This window comes from Giraffa tippelskirchi, chromosome 2 (assembly GCF_054371585.1).
Source record: "Giraffa tippelskirchi isolate mGirTip1 chromosome 2, T2T-mGirTip1v1.2.pri, whole genome shotgun sequence".
Taxonomy (NCBI): domain Eukaryota; kingdom Metazoa; phylum Chordata; class Mammalia; order Artiodactyla; family Giraffidae; genus Giraffa; species Giraffa tippelskirchi.
This window is the reverse complement of record NC_137276.1, coordinates 237,385,699-237,408,013: the sequence shown is the minus strand read 5'-3', so window position 1 is coordinate 237,408,013 and position 22,315 is coordinate 237,385,699. Positions and strand designations below refer to the sequence as shown.

At 41.1% G+C, this 22,315-nt stretch overlaps 1 protein-coding gene across 1 annotated transcript in view; it reads right to left on the bottom strand.

The window, feature by feature from the left end:
- The window catches only part of KCNH8 (potassium voltage-gated channel subfamily H member 8), a 444,159-nt gene that overhangs the window by 143,017 nt on the left and 278,827 nt on the right, over nucleotides 1–22,315 (bottom strand). Inside the window, exons 6-7 of the mRNA XM_081573380.1 lie at nucleotides 9,315–9,472; nucleotides 4,306–4,513 (exon numbers count right to left, since the gene is read on the bottom strand). Of these exons, the coding sequence (XP_081429506.1) occupies nucleotides 4,306–4,513; nucleotides 9,315–9,472 (366 nt within the window). The remainder of the gene's footprint in view (nucleotides 1–4,305; nucleotides 4,514–9,314; nucleotides 9,473–22,315) is intronic.

The window sequence follows — 22,315 nt, the reverse complement described above, 5'->3', positions numbered from 1 at the left end:
GAAAGAGGAGAGTGAAAAAGTTGGCTTAAAGCTCAACATTCAGAAAACTAAGATCATGGCATCTGGTCCCATCACCTCATGGGAAATAGATGGGGAAACAGTGGAAACAGTGTCAGACTTTATTTTTTTGGGCTCCAAAATCACTGCTGATGGTGACTGCAGCCATGAAATTAAAAGATGCTTACTCCTTGGAAGGAAGGTTATGGCCAACCTAGACAGAATATTTAAAAGCAGAGACATTACTTTGCCAACAAAAGTCCGTCTAGTCAAGGCTATGGTTTTTCCAATGGTCATGTATGGATGTGAGAGTTGGACGGTGAAGAAAGCTGAGCGCCGCAGAACTGATGCTTTTGAACTGTGGTGTTGGAGAAGACTCTTGAGAGTCCCTTGGACTGCAAGGAGATCCAATCAATCCATCCTAAAGGAGATCAATCCTGGGTGTTCATTGGAAGGACTGATGTTGAAGCTGAAACTCCAATACTTTGGCCACCTGATGCGAAGAGCTGACTCATTGGAAAAGACCCTAATGCTGGGTAGGATTGGGGGCAGGAGGAGAAGGGGACGACAGAGGATGAGATGGTTGGATGGCATCACTGACTCCATGGACATGGGTTTGGGTAGACTTTGGGAGTTGGTGATGGACAGAGAGGCCTGGTGTGCTGCGATTCATGGGGTCGCAAAGAGTCAGACACGACTGAGCGACTGAACTGAGCTGATTTATAGTGTCGTATTAGTTTCTGCTGCACAGCAAAGTGAATCAGTTATATGGGCTTCCCAGGTGGCACCAGTGGTAAAGAACCCACCTGTCAATGCAGGAGACATAAGAGACACGGGTTCTACCCCTGGGTCAGGCAGATACCCTTGAGGAGGGAATGGCCACCCACTCCAGTATAGTTGCCTGGAATATTCAGTATTCCAGAATCCCTTGGACAGAGGAGCCTGGCTACAGTCCCTATGGGTCTCAAAGAGTTGGACACGACTTGGTGACTAAACAACACAAGGAGTGAGGGATCCAGGCTCTTGTCTCTTGATTGTCATTTAGCAATGAAATGACCTTGAATATTGGTTCGTTCAAAAACTTTTTTTACTCATTTCCATACACCAGGAATCGCACACCACAGTAAGGAAGCAGTGGTGGACACAATTGACAAAAGCCCCTTCCACAAAAGAGTTGTAAACCTGGAGCTGGATTTCTCACCGTAAAGTCGGAGAGTTGGACTAAGGTCCTTCCCAGCCTGAAATTTCACTAAACAATAAGCCAAATCTCAAATTCCTTAAAATATGGTACAGCAACACATAAAAATATGAAGTAAAACAGAACACTTGGCAAATCAGCTTATAGCTTGCCTCTGATAGAATTGATCTTAGGAGTATTAATTCTTCCTTACAAAAATAGATATACTATAAAGAAGGGACATTATAAAATGTTTTATAAAGGTTAACTTTGGTTTGGTCTGATGCAAAATGTTGGAACTCAGGAAGCATGCCTGTCAAGGACAAAAGGGAAAAAGTTGTTTCAAGGAAATTAACAGTGATGAGAAAAGAAGTTCCATTGTATTCCTTGGGAAGATGAATCTGTTCTGTACATTTGATATTAGTCAAAACATAAAGAACAGTGTGTTCTCTAATCAAGTTTTATGTGTGTGTTGAATTTTCTGATTCATGGTAATTGGACCAGAAAAGGTAAAGCATATTATTAGTGGACAAATTACATAGTAAAAACTAAATTAGCCTAGACTCTCAGCTGCTTCATTATAAAATTAGGTAGAAGAGGTCATAATTATTTAATTTGTGCCCAAATCTCAGCTGGAAAATGTTCCAAATGAACAAACGATCCAAGTAATTTTAGGAGATGGGAAAGTCCTTGTAGCCAAGCTTATAAAACCCAATATTGACAGACATAATTAACATACTACCTTCCTGATCATATCTCAAGAGGTGTTTGGACAGGAAATCTAATTCTCTAAAGATAAGTGCTCTGCTGTTTTTTTAAATCATAACTTAGTGAAACATATCATTTCCTTGACATGTTGCCATCATAAGATGCCCCTCCTGACACGTCCCTCAAATTTGTTGACGTTGCATGGTTGCTTCTTCCGGTTAATGTGGGCACTGAACTATAAGAGAAAATAGATATAGTAAGTACACAAAACGGGATTTGTTCTTCCATTAAAGTCATAAATCGTGGAACCTGAAAGAGCCTTTCCAGTTACACAGCATGTCTTCTTATGTTACAGATGAGGGAACTGAGCTCAGGCAGGCGAACAGGCACGACAGGCCTCACGGTTGATGAAGTTGGAGTCGTGATGGAAGGAGAGACCCGCTGCCCTCAGCCCAGTGTTGGCCCAGCGTTGCGTTTTCCCAACACTCTCTTTATGAACTGACTTCCCGCTTACAAGGCCCCACTCATGACACTGTCGTGATACCCAGGCAAGAGTAGCTGTGGTAGGGGACAGTGCAGAAGCCGTTCAAGGGGGTGGCTCTTTTTTCTGGGAAAATAAATACTTCTGCATATTTGTTGGAAGAAAAGCATTAGCTGGTTAGTCAGTCTGCAGCAGGACTGGCATGTTGGCGATGAAACACAAGGCTTCCTCCTGTAGCTGGATTTGGGGGCGTGCACAGGCTGAGTTCCCTGTCTGGGGTCTCTCAGACTAGACCAACCTTACAAATTAATGTGAGTGTACCAGTGAGGGGAATTAGGTCAGGTCCAAAAGGCAATCAGGTAACTGATCACAAATCAGAATTAACATGGGTGCACAACAAAGGCAGAGATTTAGTGCTGTAATTCACTGGACAACATTGGGACCTTGCTAGAGTCTGTGATGAAGAAGCATTCTGGACAAACTTATAAAGAGGGAAACAATACCGAAGGACAGAAAATGTTTTAATCCAAGTACAATCCAGACTTTTATTCTCCTTTTAGTCAAATCTTTCCCCATCTCTCTGTCCCTCTCTCTTTCTCCCTCTCTCTCTTTCATCTCATATTCTCTTTATGTTGGATTTTTTGCTTCCATTGTTATCTTTATTTCTCTTCTTAATTTCGTTTCTGAGAATGGATGCCTACAGCAAAGTATAGAAAAATGTTGTGATAAGGAAGATAAGAAAATCATTCTGAGATGAAAATTATCAGATGCATCAGTTTCTTTGTGTAGCTCCCGGACAAGATGTGTAGGAACATATTTAAGAACCTAGACAGGAGCTTCACTCCCTTGCACTTGCTTTCTTAAGTTCTCCAGCTCATTCTCCAGATGCCCTTTGAAGGCTTTGCATATGCCTACGATGAGACTGGCACTGACAAGAATCCACCCAGGATGTGCTAGACGCGCTCTGCCACTAGGTGTGCGTGTAAGAACTTAGAGCATTTTTTTTCCCCCGTGGGAGTCTCTTGCAGGTTTTTATCCCTGTGCAAAGATCTGAGCTTCTTTCAAAAGTCCAAGATTGAATTTTGGAGAAGATAAGTGAAGCATTTTCTAGCTAGCCAAGGAACAGATTCTCTGATTAAATGTCAGATTAGGAAGAAAAAATAGCCTACATAAGGTACTGTGACAATTCTCTAAAAAGAAAGACTGTGAGAAGGACACAGATATTTTAGAATAGAGGGTTATAGCCTTCAGAATTTTCATTTTCTATAAAGTCCTTGTGGTTGATATAAGTTTAAAAATATGCATATGTGCAGAACATTTCAGATTCATTTATGCAGAATTATGTAACACTTGGAACAGCTCCCTTAAATTCCCATGGATTACGGGGACATAAAACTTTACAAATTATATTTGTAAATATCCATCTTCTCTATCATTACAAGTTCTCAAAATATACTAAATATGGAAAGACAGTATGATAGTGTTCTTTCTCTTTTTTTTTAAAGGAGAAAATAGTAGAATTTTTCTATTACTAACTTGCCACCTCAGATACAAATGATCATTTTCTTATGATTTAAAAATATTGTAGTGATTGGCCAGGTCCCCAGCATTTACTGTTACTAGCCCTCCCCCGGATTTTTCAAGATAAGATCACATATGACTTATCTAAACATTTCTGTACACATGCTGGTCAGTTTTAAAAGTTCACCATTGAGACCTTAACCCACTGTCCTTTGAAAAAAATGCAAGGTTGTTCCGAAAACTCACTCAAAAGCGATCACTTGTATCATGGTCCCTCTCCAAGCATCTCCCCAAAATGAGACAAATCGACAGTCAGAATACATATATCAATACTTATAGCCTCATCTTTCACCTTCCCCAAATTCTAGACAGGCTTCCTTTTCACTTAAAAATGGAAAATGTGGCAAAAGCCAGCCCTTACCAACTTCCCACTTCAGAAGGCTGTTGTCTTCCCTCTCCATTTTTCCAATGACGTACCAGATGCACGCCATCCAGTGGGCCAGGAGGGCAAACATGGACATGAGCAGAGTCAGGACGATGGTGCTGTGCTGGGAGTACCGGTCCAGCTTCTGCAGGAGCCGCAGCAGGCGCAGCAGCCGCACGGTCTTCAGGAGATGCACCAGGGACACCTGCGGGGGGACAGTGCTCAGCGCGGCTCGCGGGCCCTCAGCCCCGGCCTCGAGGGGCCCTCAGCCCCGGCCTCGCGGGCCCTCAGCCCCGGCCGCGCGGGCCCTCAGCTCGGCTCGCAGGCCCTCAGCCCCGGCCTCGAGGGGCCCTCAGCCCCGGCCGCGCGGGCCCTCAGCCCCGGCCTCGCGGGCCCTCCCTCAGCTCGGCTCGCGGGCCCTCAGCCCCGGCCTCGAGGGGCCCTCAGCTCCGGCCTCGCGGGCCCTCAGCCCCGGCCGCGCGGGCCCTCAGCTCGGCTCGCGGGCCCTCAGCCCCGGCCTCGAGGGTCCCTCAGCCCCGGCCGCGCGGGGGGCGCCTGGGCGCAGGTACTGGTGTGGCCGGCACGCCCGGGCTAGGGGCACCTCTGGCACCGGTTCTCTGTCTTTTCCCGACACATGTTACCCGAGGTTGTAAGATAAAGACGGTAGGACCATTTGATTGCTCTGAGTGCTTATCTTGCTTAAGCCTTACCTTTTTCCCTACTTATGGGGCTGAACATAACTAGAATCCTGGTACGGAGCTGAAACACAGGATGGGGTTAGACTGAAGAGGAGATGTGTCCACCGTCTTTCAGTGTCTTGCCTTCCACTTCCCCTCTTGCATGGAAGGGAGCCGCTTCACCAGAAAACTACGTATAGACTGAAGTCAGTCACTGGAGTGGTAACGCGATAACTTTAGGTTTCCTGTTTTTAAATAATGAGACCTAAAAACTTGAGTGAGATCCTCTCACAAATAGCAGCAGCCCTACCTGCCTCACGTCCTTTGCTCATTTTACAGCGTTGCTAACAGAAAACATCTGCCTGAAGCACAGACGTTCTGAGCTCTCTGCTAAACAAACATGCTTAGGGAACCAAAAGAAATGGAACAAAATTTTGGAAAAATCTCCTAGATTCTGCCTTTGTATGAACTAAAAAAAATAGACTTATACTTAAGGGGTTATTTTCCTGATTTTAGGGCTCAGCTGAAAAATGCCCACCATGGAGTCCACCAGGAAGGCTGATGCCTATCGACTCAACGCTATTACGAATCTACACTCTTCTCACACCTTCTGAGAGAAAGGAGAAGTCAGATAATATATTAACTTACATGCAAACAGAGTTTAACAAATTCCTTTATCTATTCTAATTTGACAGGTGAACCATAAAGGGCAAGGAGGTGGTTTGTATGATTACACCTGAGAATAATTTTCCTTTATAGGCAGAATCATAAACAAGGCCAGCATCTTTGGAGAGTTTGTCTTTACAATTATTTGGAGTTGATTGACTTCCAATTTATCCCTCTTCCAGCCATCTTCCCTTATCTCCAAGAAAAACTGTACTTAGAAAAGTACCTGACACATAGTAAGTGCTCAATAAATTTCTGTTAAATGAGTGAATGGATAAATGGTTATGTGCAAACACAAAACACCCCAGGCTCACTATAATAGGTATGCAATAAAAGTGTTTTCAGTTGTAACCTTGTAAATTATTCTATATTGAAAAAAAACATCGGAAGGATGGGAATTCCCCGGAGATCCAGTGGTTAAGATTCCCCTCTTCCACTGTAGGGGGCCCGCGTTCCATCACTGGGCAGAAAACTGAAGATCCCACAAGCACTAAGGCACAGCTAAAAGAAAAAAAATCATAAGGTCATCTAATTGAGGAACTTGCCAGCTAGCTGTGGTCTTTTATTCCATTTTGTCAGTTTTCTAGGTTGAGTTTTACTTTCTTCTCCTTCACCACCAAGTTCTCATCTGTCTCTTCTCCAGCCCATTATAAGCCAGATGTAGTCTCTGCTTTGCAGCTTAGAGGAGTTGCTAGGCATGAAGTCACTTTATAGGTACATGGATTTGATAGACAGATGACAGTTTTGTATGTAAAGTGAAACCTTGAGCAGAAGTCTCAGATGGGGGACACCATCTGCTGTGGACTGAACTGTGTCCCTGCAAATTTCATATCTTGAAACTGTAAGCCTCAGTGTGACCGTGTTTAGAGATGGGGTCTTTGGGAGGTTTACATGAGGTTCATTTGGTTTACACGAGGTCACAAAGGTGGGGTCCTCAAGATAGGGTTAACGTCTCTGTAGGAAGGGACCAGAGCCCCCTCTCTCTCGCTCTCCACCCACTCCAGTCTCTCCTTCCCCCGCTCCCTGTCTGGGGGCCACGTGAGGACACAGGAAGAAGGCAGCCATCTACAGGCCTGAAGGAGCTCTCACCAAGAACCAAACTGGCCAACACCTTGATCTGAGGCTTCCCAGCTCTCAGGGCTGCAAGAAATAAATTCCCATTGTTGAAGCCGGGCAGTTTATGATATTTTGCTACAGCTGCCTGAGCAGACTAACACACCATCCTGAACATAGAGTATGGATGCAGCCAAGCTCCCGTTTTCTCTCAAAAAGGGATGTTTGAGGGACGAATGTGGAGCTGCCCTTCCACAAGAACAACAGCCTTTTGCAAAATGACATGAAAAGAGATATGAGCGTGGGAGCCCAGGAGGAGGCAGCCCTGGTGATTTTGCTGGCAGTGTAAAAAGATTATATGTATTCCTATTGGAGTCAACAACTTCCTGCTGTAAAACATCAATTTGGGCTCTTGATGAGTGGTGCAAGAAAGAGGCAGATTTGATTTAGATGGAAATATATCATCTGAAAACGAGGAAGGATTCTTCTTATTCTTGGGACACTGCTCTGAATTTGTCACTGATGAGAATGACAAGCACCTTGTAGACAGCTACAAGACAATGAGGGAACTCCTTCGTTAAAAACTCCTATGAATTGGCAGTTTCCCTCATTACCAGGTGGACCTAACCATCGCCTGGCTATCAACTAGGGAATAAAAAAAAGAGAAAGCAAAAAGTTCACGTGAGCTGAAGTCTTTCTAGGTATGAGACACCGGCAAGGTATTTTACCGAAAGATTGCCCTTTTTATGCTGCTCAGAAACCCTGCAGGAATTTTTATGGTTTGGGGCCTATTTTGATATTAACTCCCCCAGGAAGTCACTTAGATGGTAAGTGACAAAATTTGAATTCACAAATTTGCCTTCTTCACTCTATCATACTTTCTATGACTCATTCATAATTTTATCTGTCATACCTTTCATAGTGACTTACACATAGTGAGTTTTAATAAATAAATATGTAAGCTGTGCATAAAACATTTGCCATCAGCAATTGTGGACACAACCAAAACTAAAATATGTCACACATTTTTGATGGTTATCATGCATTTTTGAATGCCACCTATGGAGATGCAGTAACCAGATCCATTTTAGGTCTGGAAAATCAGCGCTTTGGTTCATTTATTTGTTTGTTCCTGCTTTTCTTTTTGTTAAGTCTGTGTAGTGTAACAATAATGTAACCAATAGACTTTTCCTCATAACTTATGCTCTCCTGGGAAATAAATATAATATTTTAAGCAAGCTTTTCTATTCAAATAGAATATTTGATACTGACTAATTTATTGGGAGGAATAACAAACTTATAAGCCAATTTGTTAAATGATTATATGCTCACCCCTACAAAGAGCAGAAAAAAATATCCCCGATGAGAGAGATTCCTTCCTCCCTTCTTTCTCTTGCTTTCGGACATATATTTGATCTATAACTTCTCCTTTATAAAGAAGTCACGCTTTCTATTTCACAAGTGAAAACGAGGAAAGAGAGCAAAGGCACAGCGAAAAAGTACAAGCATTCACAGTTCATCAAATTAGGAGAATTAGGCTTCTTAAAAAGTTCTTTACCCATATGCTAATTTCAGGCAATGACACTTGGAATCATATCGAAGCGTCTAATGTCTTTCATACGATGCAGTCAGTGCTTTGTGTTATATAATGTGTATTTTTAAGGTTATGCTATTTGTTCAGTGCTCCCCAAAAATGGAATATAAACATAATTATTAGTATTTAGAAGCAGAGCAGCAAGTTGATTTACAGCAGAGTCTATGAGACACCATTTATTTAACAATTCTCCAGGATAATTTGGAAAAAGTTTCTTATCATTTTATGCATTATGTATCTCTTTGGGATATTTTTTGGCAGTCTTGCAGAAGCATTGTTTTATACTTTCATTACAGTATACTTATCTAGTCAAATTCAGTCTTGAAAAGCATTTTAAAAAGTTCGGATAGCAATTCAGTTTAACATTGATTGATATTATATACTAGATTTTCCCCAGAGCTTTCCTTTCAGTTGAGTTATAAACCTCTTAGCAATGTTGACACTCTCAACTTCCCAACTTAAAAAAAAATATATGGAAAGAAAAAGAGAAGAAAAATACTATTATGCAGGCAATTAACAAATGCACAGATTTGTACTAGATAGTCAGGAGTACAGTTCAGTCTTCCTTCTGAAGTAAGTAATGACTGTATTTGAAACATTGATCACTTCGTTTAATATTGAAAACTATGTTTTTAAATTCTTGATAGAGAATATAATTTCTTTTGGGAAGGTTTGTCAATGTTTAATTTGAACAAATGCTTGGTAAACTTTTGCCTGCTAAAATTGGTTACTCAAGCAGCAAATTGCATGACTGGTCCAAAAATGCTATTATACCTTCTTGAAAGTTTATTTATAAGGGAGCACTTAATGCTTTTAAGAGTGTCAATTATTAAATAGTAAAAACAGCTATGATTACAAGTGGGCATACTTTCCTGTAAGAAATCATAAAAATAAATGCTTTAGATGAATAAAGAGAAGTTAACAGATATCAATAAAAATTCAAGAGAATGCTTGATTTCTCTGGTCATTTTATCATTTAGAGCTTTGCTCAATCCAGCATTTTTACAAGGACTCACCACTGTGACGTTGAACGCATACAGGAGGTCAAACGGCAGGGCAGCGATTAAATCGATGATGAACCAGGTGGTGACGTAGTGGATGCAGATTGATCTTGCTTCAAAGATGACTTGGCCAGACTTGCTGACATAGGTTGTTCGAAAATTTAAAATAATATCTGGTTTAGAAAAAAAGAACAGAGAAAGAGAAGTCAGGAGAAAGAGAGGGAGGAGAAGGAAAGACAGGAAAAAAGAGAAGACGGAAGGAAGACAGCCAGGTGGGCGGGAAGAAGGGAGGGAGGAAGACGAGTGTGTTAAATTAGACGAGCGGCCACCTCTTATTTCAGATCGACAGTATCCAAATACTCTTTTTGACAGATCCAGTTCAACTCAAAAAACAAGTATTGGAGAAGGGTGAAGAAAGCATTTTTTGAGCACTTCATGCACTCCAGACTTTGGGCCACATGTTAAAATTCAAAACAAATAAATAAGAAGAAGAACAATAGGCAACGCACACAAAATAAATTCTCACTGCGTATAGACACTGTCCTATGAACTTGGTATAGGTTGTGTCCCATCCTCCCTAGAGCACCTTCCACAGACAGTATTAACACGGTAGACAGTACATGGTAGACAGTATTAAAGAGGCAGAAACCACGTCCCAGTGGGAAAAGTAACTCATCCGTGATCATCTTGGCAATAGCGGCAGAGACAGTTTTGAACACAGGTGTACTTGTAGTCTGTATTCTTTCAAAATTTTTTTCCACTAGTACACTATTGTGCATAAAAAGTTTTAGTAATCTCTGTATGGATATGAAGTTCATCCCTTCCCTGAAGGTGTTTGTATTCACAAAATATCTGAAATTTCTTGTTTGGATTTCTAGGTTAAATTCCCTATTCCATTTAAAGGGAAGATGCAATCATTTTTCAATCTTTCTTTATATCACCCTTTTAATATGTTGAATTTTTATGTTTATTTTATATTTGTATTTATTTTATACTTATATTTTACTATTTATCAAACTTTTTATAATGTATGATATCCTTGTGAGTGTTGGTCAAAGGACAAATCCATAGCCATGTGCGTCATCTAGAGCTCAATCAGGCTGCCTGTGAATAAACTTCTCTGAGTCTGTCACATAGTTCCTGGATCAAATATCATTAAAGCATTGGAAAAGTTCATTTTTTTCCTTAATTTGCTTTATGTCTCAATTTAATTTTTACTTTACATTTGTATAGTTAATTTAAAATGTTGTGTTAATTTCAGGTGTACAGCAAACTCAATCAGTTATACATATATACATATCCATTCTTTTTCACATTATTTTCCCAGAGGTTATTACAAAAAATGAGTAGAGTTTCCTGTCTATACAGTAAGTCCTTGTTGATTATCTTTTTTTTTTTAATTTAAATGGACTTATTTTTAAGTGGAGGATAACTGCTTTACAATATTGTGTTAATTTCTGCCGTGTGTCGACATGAATTGGCCACAGGCACACCTACGTCCCCTCCCTTCTGAACCTCCTTCCCACCTCCCACCCGTTCCCACCCCTCCCACCCCTGCTTGCCCCAGAGCACTGGGCTTAGCTCCCTGCGTCATACAGCACTTTCCACTGGCTCTCGTTTTACATACGGTGATGTGTGTGTTTCCATGTTGCTCTTTCAATTCATCCTTCCTCCCCTTCCTGCAGTGCGTCCACAAGTATGTCAGTTTTAATAAGGCGGATGAACCTAGAGCCTATTATACAGAGTGAAGTAAGTCAGAGAAAAACAGTGTACATTAACACATACGTATGGAATCTAGAAAGATGCTACTGATGGACCTATTTGCAGAGCATCAGTGAGAGGCAGACGCAGAGAACAGACGCATTGGTTGTCTATTTTATATATGTCACGCGTGCAAAGTTGCTCCAGTCATGTCCAGCTCTTTGGGACCCTATGGACAGTAGCCCATCAGGCTCCTCTGTCCATGGGATTCTCCAGGCAAGGATACTGGAGTGGGTTGCCGTGCCCTCCTCCAGGGGATCTTCCCGACCCAGGGACCAAACCCACATCCCTTACGTCTCCTGCATGCAGGTGGCTTATTTACCACCAGCACCACCTGAGAAGCCCATCTTACATATAGTCGTGTGTATATGTCAGTCCCAAACTCCTGCTTTATCTCCCACCACTTTCCCCTTTGGTGACCGTAGGTTTTTTTTTTCAAGTCTGTGAGCCTGTTTGTTTTGTAAGTACGTTCATTTGTATCAGATTTTAGATTCACATTTAAGTGATAACATATGATTACTTGTATTCTCTGTCTGAGTTCGTTCGCTCAGTATGGCACTCTCTAGGTCCATCCATGTTGCTGCAGATGGCATTATTTCATTCCTTTTTATGGCTGAGTAGTAGTCCACTGTATCTATGTACCATGCCTTCTTTATCCTTTCATCTGTCGATGCACATTTAGGTTGCTGGTTAAGTACACCTGAACTACGGGGGATTTCAGGATTGGTGTGTCCCTGCAAATGTGACGAGGGCTGAGCACTTTATGAACTGGTGACTCCAACAGAAGTGCATTTCTCTGAGGGACTTTGTTCATAGGGAGTGTCATGATTTAGGGACAAAGATCAAAGGGTAGAATGTGGGCAGTAAACACCCTAAAAAGAATAGGAATTTAAGGAGTTAGGAACCACATAATTTCAAAATGAATTAGCGTACTCTTTATAGCTAATTTAAGCCATTGAAAATAAGTGGAATAGTATGGTATGAGGTTAAAAACTTGTTGCTATCGTGATCATAATGATAACAATAATGAAATTACAATAATGAGCATTTCATATTGGCATATCATTTTTACTTTTCACTTCTTGCCACATTTGAAGGCAGAAATCTAAGTCTCCCTCCCCTTGTCTCCTCTCCCCCCCACCTACCACCAGCTCCCATCTCTTCCCGGAGTGAGGGTGGATCCTGTGAGCGTGACGAGACATCAGGCTGTGATCACGCTGCTTTATAGGCTAGAGGGAGGTGATGTGTGTGGCCCAACCCAATGAGGCGAGCCGTTTAAAGCAGAGCTTTCTTCATCGAGTGTTAAGGGATTGGAAGGCAGGGAGGCACGCTCTTCCTGGCCTGGAAGAGAGCAACTGTCACGCTATGGGACGGACTACATGGCTCGGAGTGGTGGGCAGCGACCAGCGGCGGGGAGAGGCCCCTCCTAGGAATCCACCAAGGAAGGGAGAGCTTTGCTCCACAACCATGAAGAAATGACACGTGTTCAACAGCCACGCGGGGCTGGAAGAGAATCCTGCGATCCAGGAAGAACAGGAGGGGATGCCTCGATGTGGGCCTGTGCGGCCCTGAGCGGAGGCTTCAGTAAGCTAGAATGGGCTTCTGGCCCATAGAAACTATGACATAACGAGTGGGCATTGTGTTAAGATGATATGTTTGTGGTAATTGACTATGTAGCAATACAAACCAGTACAAAATTTACTAAGGCATCTGGTTTACATTGTAGTCTGTGAGATGAGATAATACAGGAGTTATGACAAAGCAGATCAGTACTACATTATTATAGTGGGCTGCCATTTCCTTCTCCAGTTATAGATAACACGTATGTTCTTAACATGAGCCCAGTGCTGCTCCAGGACCTTCAGAACCATCGCATCACTGACTTATAACAATGCTAACAGATAACTGCTTCTGTTAACCCCTTTCACAGATGAGAAAGCCGAGGCAGAAAAGAAGTCAAGTGATCTCTCCAGGATCACACAGACAAAGAAACTGAAGCAGAAATTAAGCCTTACAGCTAGTTAGGGAAACAGCAAGTCCCAGTCCAAGTCTCTTGAGTTCTAATTGTGTGCTTTGAGTTTTGATGTCTTAACAGAGACCGGTCATATCTCAGCTCTGGAAGGAAGTTCTAGGTGATTCAAAAAGAAAGCATTAACTGTTCTAGACTATTGTGAATGATCTAACTTACGAAGAAGTCGTATTTTTGTCAAGGAATAGAACTATTAAAAACACTCCCCCTGTCAACCCTGAGAATTACGTTAGAGAATGAGCGGATGAAGCTAGTGGATGAGCCTCTCACGAAGGAGGAGCACAGTCCCAGGGTGGTTTCCCACAGAGCGAGAGCGCGTTCCACGAAGCACCCAGGCAGCGCGAGACACGGCCGCCGGGCTGGGGCTGGGAGTTCAGGGGGATGTGCGAGCTGCGGGGCAGCAGGTGAACGTCTCATGCTTTCTTTCTAACTTTCTAAACTCCTGGATTTGTGCATTAGCAGAGCCATTTAACAGCCTAGGCCACCAGCTGTTGAAATAAAGCAGAGATTTCAGCTTCATGGTTTTTATAAGGGAGCTCAGGCTAGGCATTTAGACTGCCATCTTATGAGGGAGAAACCCAAAGAGCTCTTTACCAAGCCCTTCAGTGAGCTTTGGTTTCCAAAACACAGGCTAAGCTGAGTCAATAAGTTCATTATCAAACTGAGGAAAAAACTGTCTTGTGTGTTTACTAACCGAACAGCAGGTTCTATCACAAATTTTATAGAAAACCCACTGCCACCAGCCACATGCCTGGGGCACTCCCCTAAATGGAGGGATGAAGAAATGACTGATGGCCTTTGGTTGGTTGATACAGCAAACATTTTTAAAGCTATATGGTTAATTACGTGGTTGACTAAAGAATAATATCGAAGTGCAGACTTCTAAATAGAAAAGGTATTTTCTTGGATGAGTCATTACAGAATATCCATTTAGAAATCTTTAAAAAAAATAATCTGCTACTCAGTTCAATTTAATTGGATGAAAAGAAGATATTCTTATTTTAAGTTTAAAAAGAAATAATGATAAGACTTTTATATACAAAGAGTGCTAACAGCAAAAGGATGCAAATATATATTTGAAGTACTTGAATACTACTAGGTTTATTTTTAGGGGAAAACCTAGATATATATTACATTCTTTCTAGGACAATGGTATTATACAAAGACTGCAGGCTTCTTGAGTGAGTGATGAGTATTACTTTTATTTATTCTTAATTTTTAAACTCTTTTTAAAAATTTTATTGAAGTACAGTTGATTCACAATGTATTATTTTTAAAAAATTTATTTTATATTGGAGTATAGTTGATTTACAACATTGTGTTAGTTTCAGGTGTATAGAAAAGTGAGTCAATTATACATATACATGTATCTATTCTTTTTTTTAAATTATTTTCCCATTTAGTTTATTACAGAATTATTTCTAGATAGCTGATTACTTTTTAAACCTACTTTTGTTGTACACATAAGAATAGACATAGTCCTGTTGTGCTGTGATTTGCAAGACATAGTCTCAGTCTAGCCTATAGGCCTCTAGCCCGTAATGCAGTGTGATCGCGTCTGATGTCCCGTTGTCCTCACAGGACCCACCCTTGCTCAGGGGCATTTGTTAGTCTGTGTCGTCGAGTTGAGAGTTGGCCTAAGTCTCTCAGCTGTACTATCACTGACATTTTACCAATGACTTGGGAGACTTAAGAAAATTGTTTCAAGTCATGAGGATAGTAAGCAAGAGAGAAACAGGACATCATTTGACAGGCAATTCCATTTTCTTTCCATTATCTTAAAGATTCACTACACTTTCAAATGCTGAGGCTGAAACTCCAATACTTCGGCCACCTGATGTCAAGAGCTAACTCACTGGAAAAGACTCTGATGCTGGAAAAGATTGAAGGCGGGAGGAGAAGGGGATGACAGAGGATGAGATGGTTGGATGGCATCACCGACTTGATAGACATGAGTTTGAGCAAGGTCCAGGTGATGGTGAAGGACACGGAAGCCTGGCGTGCTGCAGTCCATGGAGTCGCAGAGAGTCAGACACAACTGAGTGACTGACCAACAACAACATTTTCAAATAAATTTTGGACGCAATAACAATAGTTCGGTGTAAGGAAATGTGTTTCCAATTGTAGCCCTTAGGTTCAATTCAGCATTGGCAGCACCCAGGTAAAAGGATATTAAACCAGGTCACAGAACTGAATGCAGGGGAATGAACGGTCTTTGATTCTAGAAATACAGGGATTAAGCACTTGTCCAGGGAGAATGGAGAAAACACTCTGTACCCTCCCCACTGTTAGGGATGTGGCGGCAATGTAAATATTCCCTTAAATGGAAGAGCGAGATGGGGAGTACAAGTTGCTTAAGAAAGAGGGAAACACAGAATAAGGTTAAATCATGATGAGGGAGAAACAAGCCTTCCAGCACTGGTGTCCCTCGGATAAGGACCGAGAACCGTGGGTGGGAAGCGGAGACTGACCACTGTGCTGTCCTCTGAAGTGTCTCACCTCCCAGAAGTTTCACAGCTTCAGTGAATTAGATCAGTGACTCGTTGAAATGCTGCACTAAGACTGTGGTCTCCTGCAGACAATCCACACCCACCTAAATGGCAACAGTATGGTTTTCATTCTGAGACATCTAAGAAAGCCTATGTATAAGGTTTTTCATTATATTGAAATATAATTTTTGTTGAAAACTTTCAACTGTATGTTGAAAAATATGTGAAAATTCATTAATATCCAAATCTTTATATTTAATTTTTCTTGCTAATTTCATTTATTAACAACATGCACAACTGTCCATAGCTACACATAATACGCACAATTTGAATCAAGAAAATTATTCCTAAAATTGAAACAAATTGACTCATACAGATTTAGCACCTGGAAGTGTTAACGCCTCATGCTTGTGTATATGTATAATCTCTTGGGACCCACATGCTGGTATCATGTGAAGTAAATAAGTAAATAGGGAATTACCATACATACATGTGATTTACAGAATTTCAAAAAAATTGATCATAATCCATCCCATCAAAATGAGACAGAATATAATTGAATTCTCTGAGGATTTGGATGGCCCTGAATTATTTTTCAGGATAACCAGTTTACCTTGCTGTATTCAGGTTTTACATAAGCCTGATTGAAAATAAAGACAAATAATGGAGAGATAACTGTCCTCATATTGTTAACACTCCCAAAACGAGTGTTCCATTTCTCTCTCTCACTAAATGGTTGTGTATGAGAACTAAAAGGCAAGAAGATCAAACCCGGCTTTTCCAGTTTGATTTCCTCCAGAACTATGTGATTAGAAAGTACCCAGAAAAAGGTTAAATTTGATATGGCACAAATTAGTAGATTTCTTTTCTTTATTAGCATGCATGCCAGATGGGAAATAATTAAAACATAATATCGGCTGACTCGTTAAAAAGTGAATTAAAATATAATGGTGTTCATGAAGGCATATGCGCCAAATACAAATAATTAATATCTTCATTTAGCCATTTCTTTACAAATTCATGAAGCAGTACAGTGTGGGCGGGGCGAGCTGTCACTAAGCCAGCTGCGGCTGATGTTCTACACGCCTTGTCTTTCTTTCACTGCTTGCGAGACACTCCTTTGAACACGGTCGGGTGTCACAGCGCATTTGGGCCAGAAGGTGTGGGAACATGAGCAACTGCAAGCCGATCAGTGAGGAGGCTTGAGGGACTGGTAATTCCAGAAATAGCTGCAATTGACCACCAGGATTAGTGGGTGAGATTCTCATACAACTTGATCCTTGCTCATCTTGTTAGCCTTTGTCCCTCTTGCTTACCTTAAACGCGGAGTGTGGGGAAAGAAAGGGCAGCAGACGCAGTGAGAAGCAACATTTAAGAACAGTTACTTGCAGAAGAACAGGTAGGGCTGAAAGAAAACAACCAGGTGGGTCAGGAGTAGTTGATGCTGTCACTGGCTTCTGTTTTGTACCAGGGTCACGGTGGACATTTACATCATTTTTGACTCTCAACATCCATATCAGATGGACTCACCCAGAAGGGAAGACCTTCTAACCCAATCTCTGTTTGAATGGAATAACCCTATCCACAACATGCTTCGTAAAGATGCAATCAAACAGGCATGCACGCTTCCAGCAATGTTGAACCCTCTGCCTTTTGAGAGAGCTGTCTTAGCTTGATGCATCCTTCATGAGGCACAGAATATGTTGTCTTCTCCAAGCCCCTCTTATAAATATTCAACATCAGTCATCAGGTTCTTTCTGTGCCCCAGGCTGCTCCTGTTCTTTCAATTGTCTCTCTTTTTTTAAAATCTATTAAATTTTTTTATTCAAGAATAATGGCTTTACAGAATTTGGCTGTTTTCTGTCAAACCTCAACATGAATCAGCCATAGGTATCCATATGTCCCCTCCCTCTTGAACCCCCTCCCATTTCCCTCCCCATCCCACCCCTCCAGGTTGGTACCGAGCCCCTGTTTGAGTTTCCTGAGCCAGACAGCAAATTCCTGTTGGCTGTCTATTTTACATATGCTAATGTGAGTTTCCATGTTACTCCCTCCATACATCTCACCCTCTCCTCCCCTCTCCCCATGTCCAGAAGTCTATTCTCTATGTCTGTTTCTCCTTTGCTGCCCTGTAAATAAATGCTTCAGTACCATTTTTCTAGATTCCGTATATATGTGTTAGAATATGATATTTATCTTTCTCTTTCTGACTTATTTCACTCTGTATAATAGGTTCTAGGTTCATCCACCTCATTAGGACTGACTTAAATGCGCTCCTTTATATAGCTGAGTAATATTCCATTGTGTATATGTCCTGCAACTTCTTTATCCATTCATCTGTCGATGGACATCTGCGTCGCTCCCATGTTCCAGCTGCTATAAATAGCGCTGCAGTGAACAATGGGATACCTGTGTCTTTTTCAGTTTTGGTTTCCTTGTCAACTGTCTCTTATTGATACAGTTTCCTCTTCCCAGTCCTATATTTTTCTCTAGTTTTTTTGTTTTCACAGCAAAGTCTCATGGAGACCCAGTTTGAGCTGTTACCTTCCTTCCTTTCTTTCTCTTTCCTCTTTCCAGACTGAAATTGTATTCATTTTACATAGTGAGCTGCCCCTTTGATTTTTATTTTTAAAATAAACTTCAAAGTCTTTAACACAATGAAGAAAAGAAAAACAAACACTCATGCAGCTGACTACTGTCATTTTTGAAGTAAGGTTTTGAAAGTGTAGCAGAATATGCCATCCTCAACTATGCCACTTGAGCATAACAATTATTTTGAGCTGAAGGCAATTGAGAAGAAGCAGAAGCCAAAAAGATCCCTGCCCTCCTCCTATTTGCTTAAAAGTAGGACATAAATTTTCAGTAGTATTCCTGCTCCCTTCTCAACCAGGAAAGTCCGAAGTTAATCCCCAGATGTAGCCTGTCCCATGGGAAGAGAGCAGCAAACACTCCCACCAGTAGTGTTTGCAGAGTTCTCATTACTTCACAGTCTCATTGACACTTCATGCCTTCACATTTAAAAAATCTTGTCTATTGGGTGGTAATGCATTTAGAATTTTTTCTTTTAGTAAACTGTTGGAGAATCTTTAAAAAACAAAAAACCTCTTATATTACTATTGGCTGGGGCAAACTTTTGCCCACTAAAAACCCCAAAGGGTTTTTGTACAGATTGCTCCAAATTGACTATTTCTCTTCTTTACTGGGGGCTTCTGGGGTGGCTCAGTGGTAAAGAATCTGCCTGCCAATGCAAGAGAGGCAGGTTTGACCCCTGAGTCAGAAAGATCCCCTTGAGAAAGAAATGACAACCCACTCCAGGGTTCCTGCATGGGAAAGCCCATGGACAGAAGACCCTGGCTGGCTACAGTCCATGGGGTCACAAAGAGCTAGACATGACTTAGAGACTAAACAACAATAACATTATTAGAAGATCGAAAGCATAGCTATACCATTCAGTTTTGCAACACCTTTAAGTACGATGAGAATGTTGAGACTGAAGACCTGTTGTGTTCTTTGCCTTGTGCAGCGTTCGTGGCACTCAAATGGAGAAGGCATCCAAAAAGAAGCCTGTGATGAGGAGCTTGGACTCTTGTTTTTATTATGTGATGTCAATCCACAAGAAAGCCCCATCTGTGAACATGCTGGCAGGCAGGTCAAAGGACACAGAGCATGTTCTCTGCAGACCTCTATGAAAACTGCCACTTATTATCTATAACGAATTATTTTATTACACTGAATTTGTACATTGCTTTCATTTTATTGTATAAGGTTACTATCTCAAAACACTTTCACATAACATGCACATTAGTATGTGTAAAAACTACCAATTTTGGCTCCCTGTAAGTTATTCACTTCTTCATATGCCATGTAACTCTAAATTAGATATTGAACTTTGGAATTACTGGGTCATTTTTAGTAAAAATAGCGTAACGATTTAAACATGAACCTGCTGAAAAACCATGATTCACACTTAAACTACTTAGTTATAGAAAGTCTTTTGGCACACTTATCCTGTTTATAGTTATAGCTTTCAACTGGCAAAATTTCCAAGTTTAAATCCAATAGAAAACATAAGGACTATAAACATCTATAATATCCAGTCATGAAATTTAAAAAATACTTAAAATATACTAATTTCATAAGAAGTAAATATTGGTTATCCAAGTAACAAAATTTAGAGTTAATGAAGACTAACATAGATAACAAAAAAATGTGTTAATACAATTAATGCTTGCCCCAGTGTGAAATCCAACATGTATCTCCTCATTAGAGAGAAAAATTTTGGATTAAATAGTAAGAGTTTCCACAGTTAGGCAACATTTTACATTTTACTCAGGACTTCCACGTTCATTTTCATATTTGAGGAAAAGAACACCCTCCGTATTTGTGATAGTCTTTAGTGCTATTCACCAACTCTTCCTGGCTCTCGACCTCCTGGAATGATTCCAGTTGCCACCACCTGAAGGGAATAAGCATGTCTCTGTGACGCACTGCGGCTAAAACTGGGAGGGCAGGAATAGCCTGAAACACTTCCAGGCAAACCTTTGAGAGCCAGCGGGCAAGTCCTCACGGTGTCTTCTCCCTGCCTTGATGATCGTGTGATAAGATGGAGCCTCTATAAGCCTGGGATTCAGAGCGGCCGCAGGGCTCACAAGTCTTTGTGCCACATCCCACGGAGAGTCTGCTGTTGCCTGTTACCACAGCAAACCCTGGCCCATTCTGACAGACGTTCCTGAAAGGCTAAATATAGAGGAGTGGCTCACAGTAAGAATTTGGAATCAGGGTCCCAAGTTGTAGGTCACTGTGCAGGTACCAGCTGTGTTTGCTGCTATCACTACTTGCAGTGATACTGCCATTCTGTAAGCTTCAAAACTGAGGAATAAGGACCATGAGTGACTTATCTAAGGTTGCCTAACATGTTCCTACTGTTATTTTTATTGTTACTTTCTAGATCTGATACACATAATACAATGGCATTAAAACGACAATAAAATAATAACAAAATAATAATAGGTCACAGGTAATTTATTGAATTCTTGCTATGTAAAAAGGCTTGAGCGCTATACATGCATTAACTGTTTTATTCCTCCAGTTCAGTTCAGTTCAGTCGCTCAGTCGTGTCCTACTCTCTGCGACCCCATGAATTGCAGCACGCCAGGCCTCTCCGTCCATCACCAACTCCCGGAGTCTACCCAAATCCATGTTCATCGAGTCGGTGATGCCATCCAACCATCTCATCCTCTGTCGTCCCCTTCTCCTCCCGCCCCCAATCCTACCCAGCATTAGAGTCTTTTCCAATGAGTCAACCCTTCGCATGAGGTGGCCAAAGTATTGGAGTTTCAGCTTCAACATCAGACCTTCCAATGAATACCCAGGATTGATCTCTTTTAAGATGGATTGATTGGATCTCCTTGCAGTCCAAGGGACTCTCAAGAGTCTTCTCCAACACCACAGTTCAAAAGCATCAATTCTGCAGATGGTCACTATGAAGTGGATTCTATGTTTAGTGATAGGTTGCTCATTGTTGTTACTCAGTCCTTAAGTTGTGTATGACTCTTTGAGACCCCATGAACTGCAGCAGGCCAGTCTTCCCTGTCCATTATCTCCTGGCTCCTCTGTCCATGGGATTCTCCAGGCAAGAATACTAGAGTGGGTTGCCAGGCTCTTCTCCAGGGGATCTTCCTGATCCAGGGATTGAACCCGCATCTCTTTTGCCTCCTGCATTGGCAGGCGGGTTCTTCATCACTAGCGCCACCTGGGAAGGCCAGTGATAGGTTACAGACTCAGAATTAACTTGCCCAAGGTTACTCAGCTAGAAAATGATAGAACTGGAATGTTTGCTTAGAGCCTATCTTTATGCTACCCTCAAAACACTTTTTATGAGAATTCTTCCTCTCTTTCTAGTCTAGGGAGGGCAGTCTTCTGGTGATATTCAAAAACTAATTTTTGAAACTTAGGTAATTTTTAGAGACATAAAAAGATATAGCATTTTGACTAGGTTGCCATATGTAAAATTGTTCAACATATTTTTAAAGTGTCTTATTTTGAGAATTACATATATACTGTAAAGTACACTGGTCTTAAATGGATGACTTTATGAATTTCCCTAAAGTCGACCATCCTGTCCTCAGTGTGAATAGAGATATAACCAGTACCAGAAACCCAGAAGCGTTCATGATCCCATCCAGTCATTAACCACCCAAAGTCACTATTGCCCCAATTATCATAGATTAGTTTTGCTTAATTAGTTGGGAACTCTGTATAATAGGAATCAGGTGGTATGTACTCTTGTGTATAAATTCTTTCACTAGACATCGCTTATGTGATTTTCATCAATTTGGTACCATGGTACCCTGTTCACTTCTTCTTTGCTAAATAGAATTTCATTGTATAATTATACAGACATTTGTTTCTTAGTTTTGCTGGTGCTGAAAATTTGATTTGGGTTGTTTCTAATTTGGGCTATTGTAGTTAATGCTCTTATAAATACATAAATAAATACGTATGTATGTATGTTATATATATATATGTACACGCACAGTATTTATACCTTTCCTTGTACAGGAATAAGTGTGTCTGTTGAGTTTATGAATCAAATTGCTGAGTCATAAAGTAATTAAATAGTTTAGTTTATGCTGGCAAAGAGTTTAACAAAGAGACTGTACTAACTTACATTTCTACAAATGGTGTATGAAATTTTAAGTTGCTCCACATCTTACTGCAACCTTGGTAATTTGTCT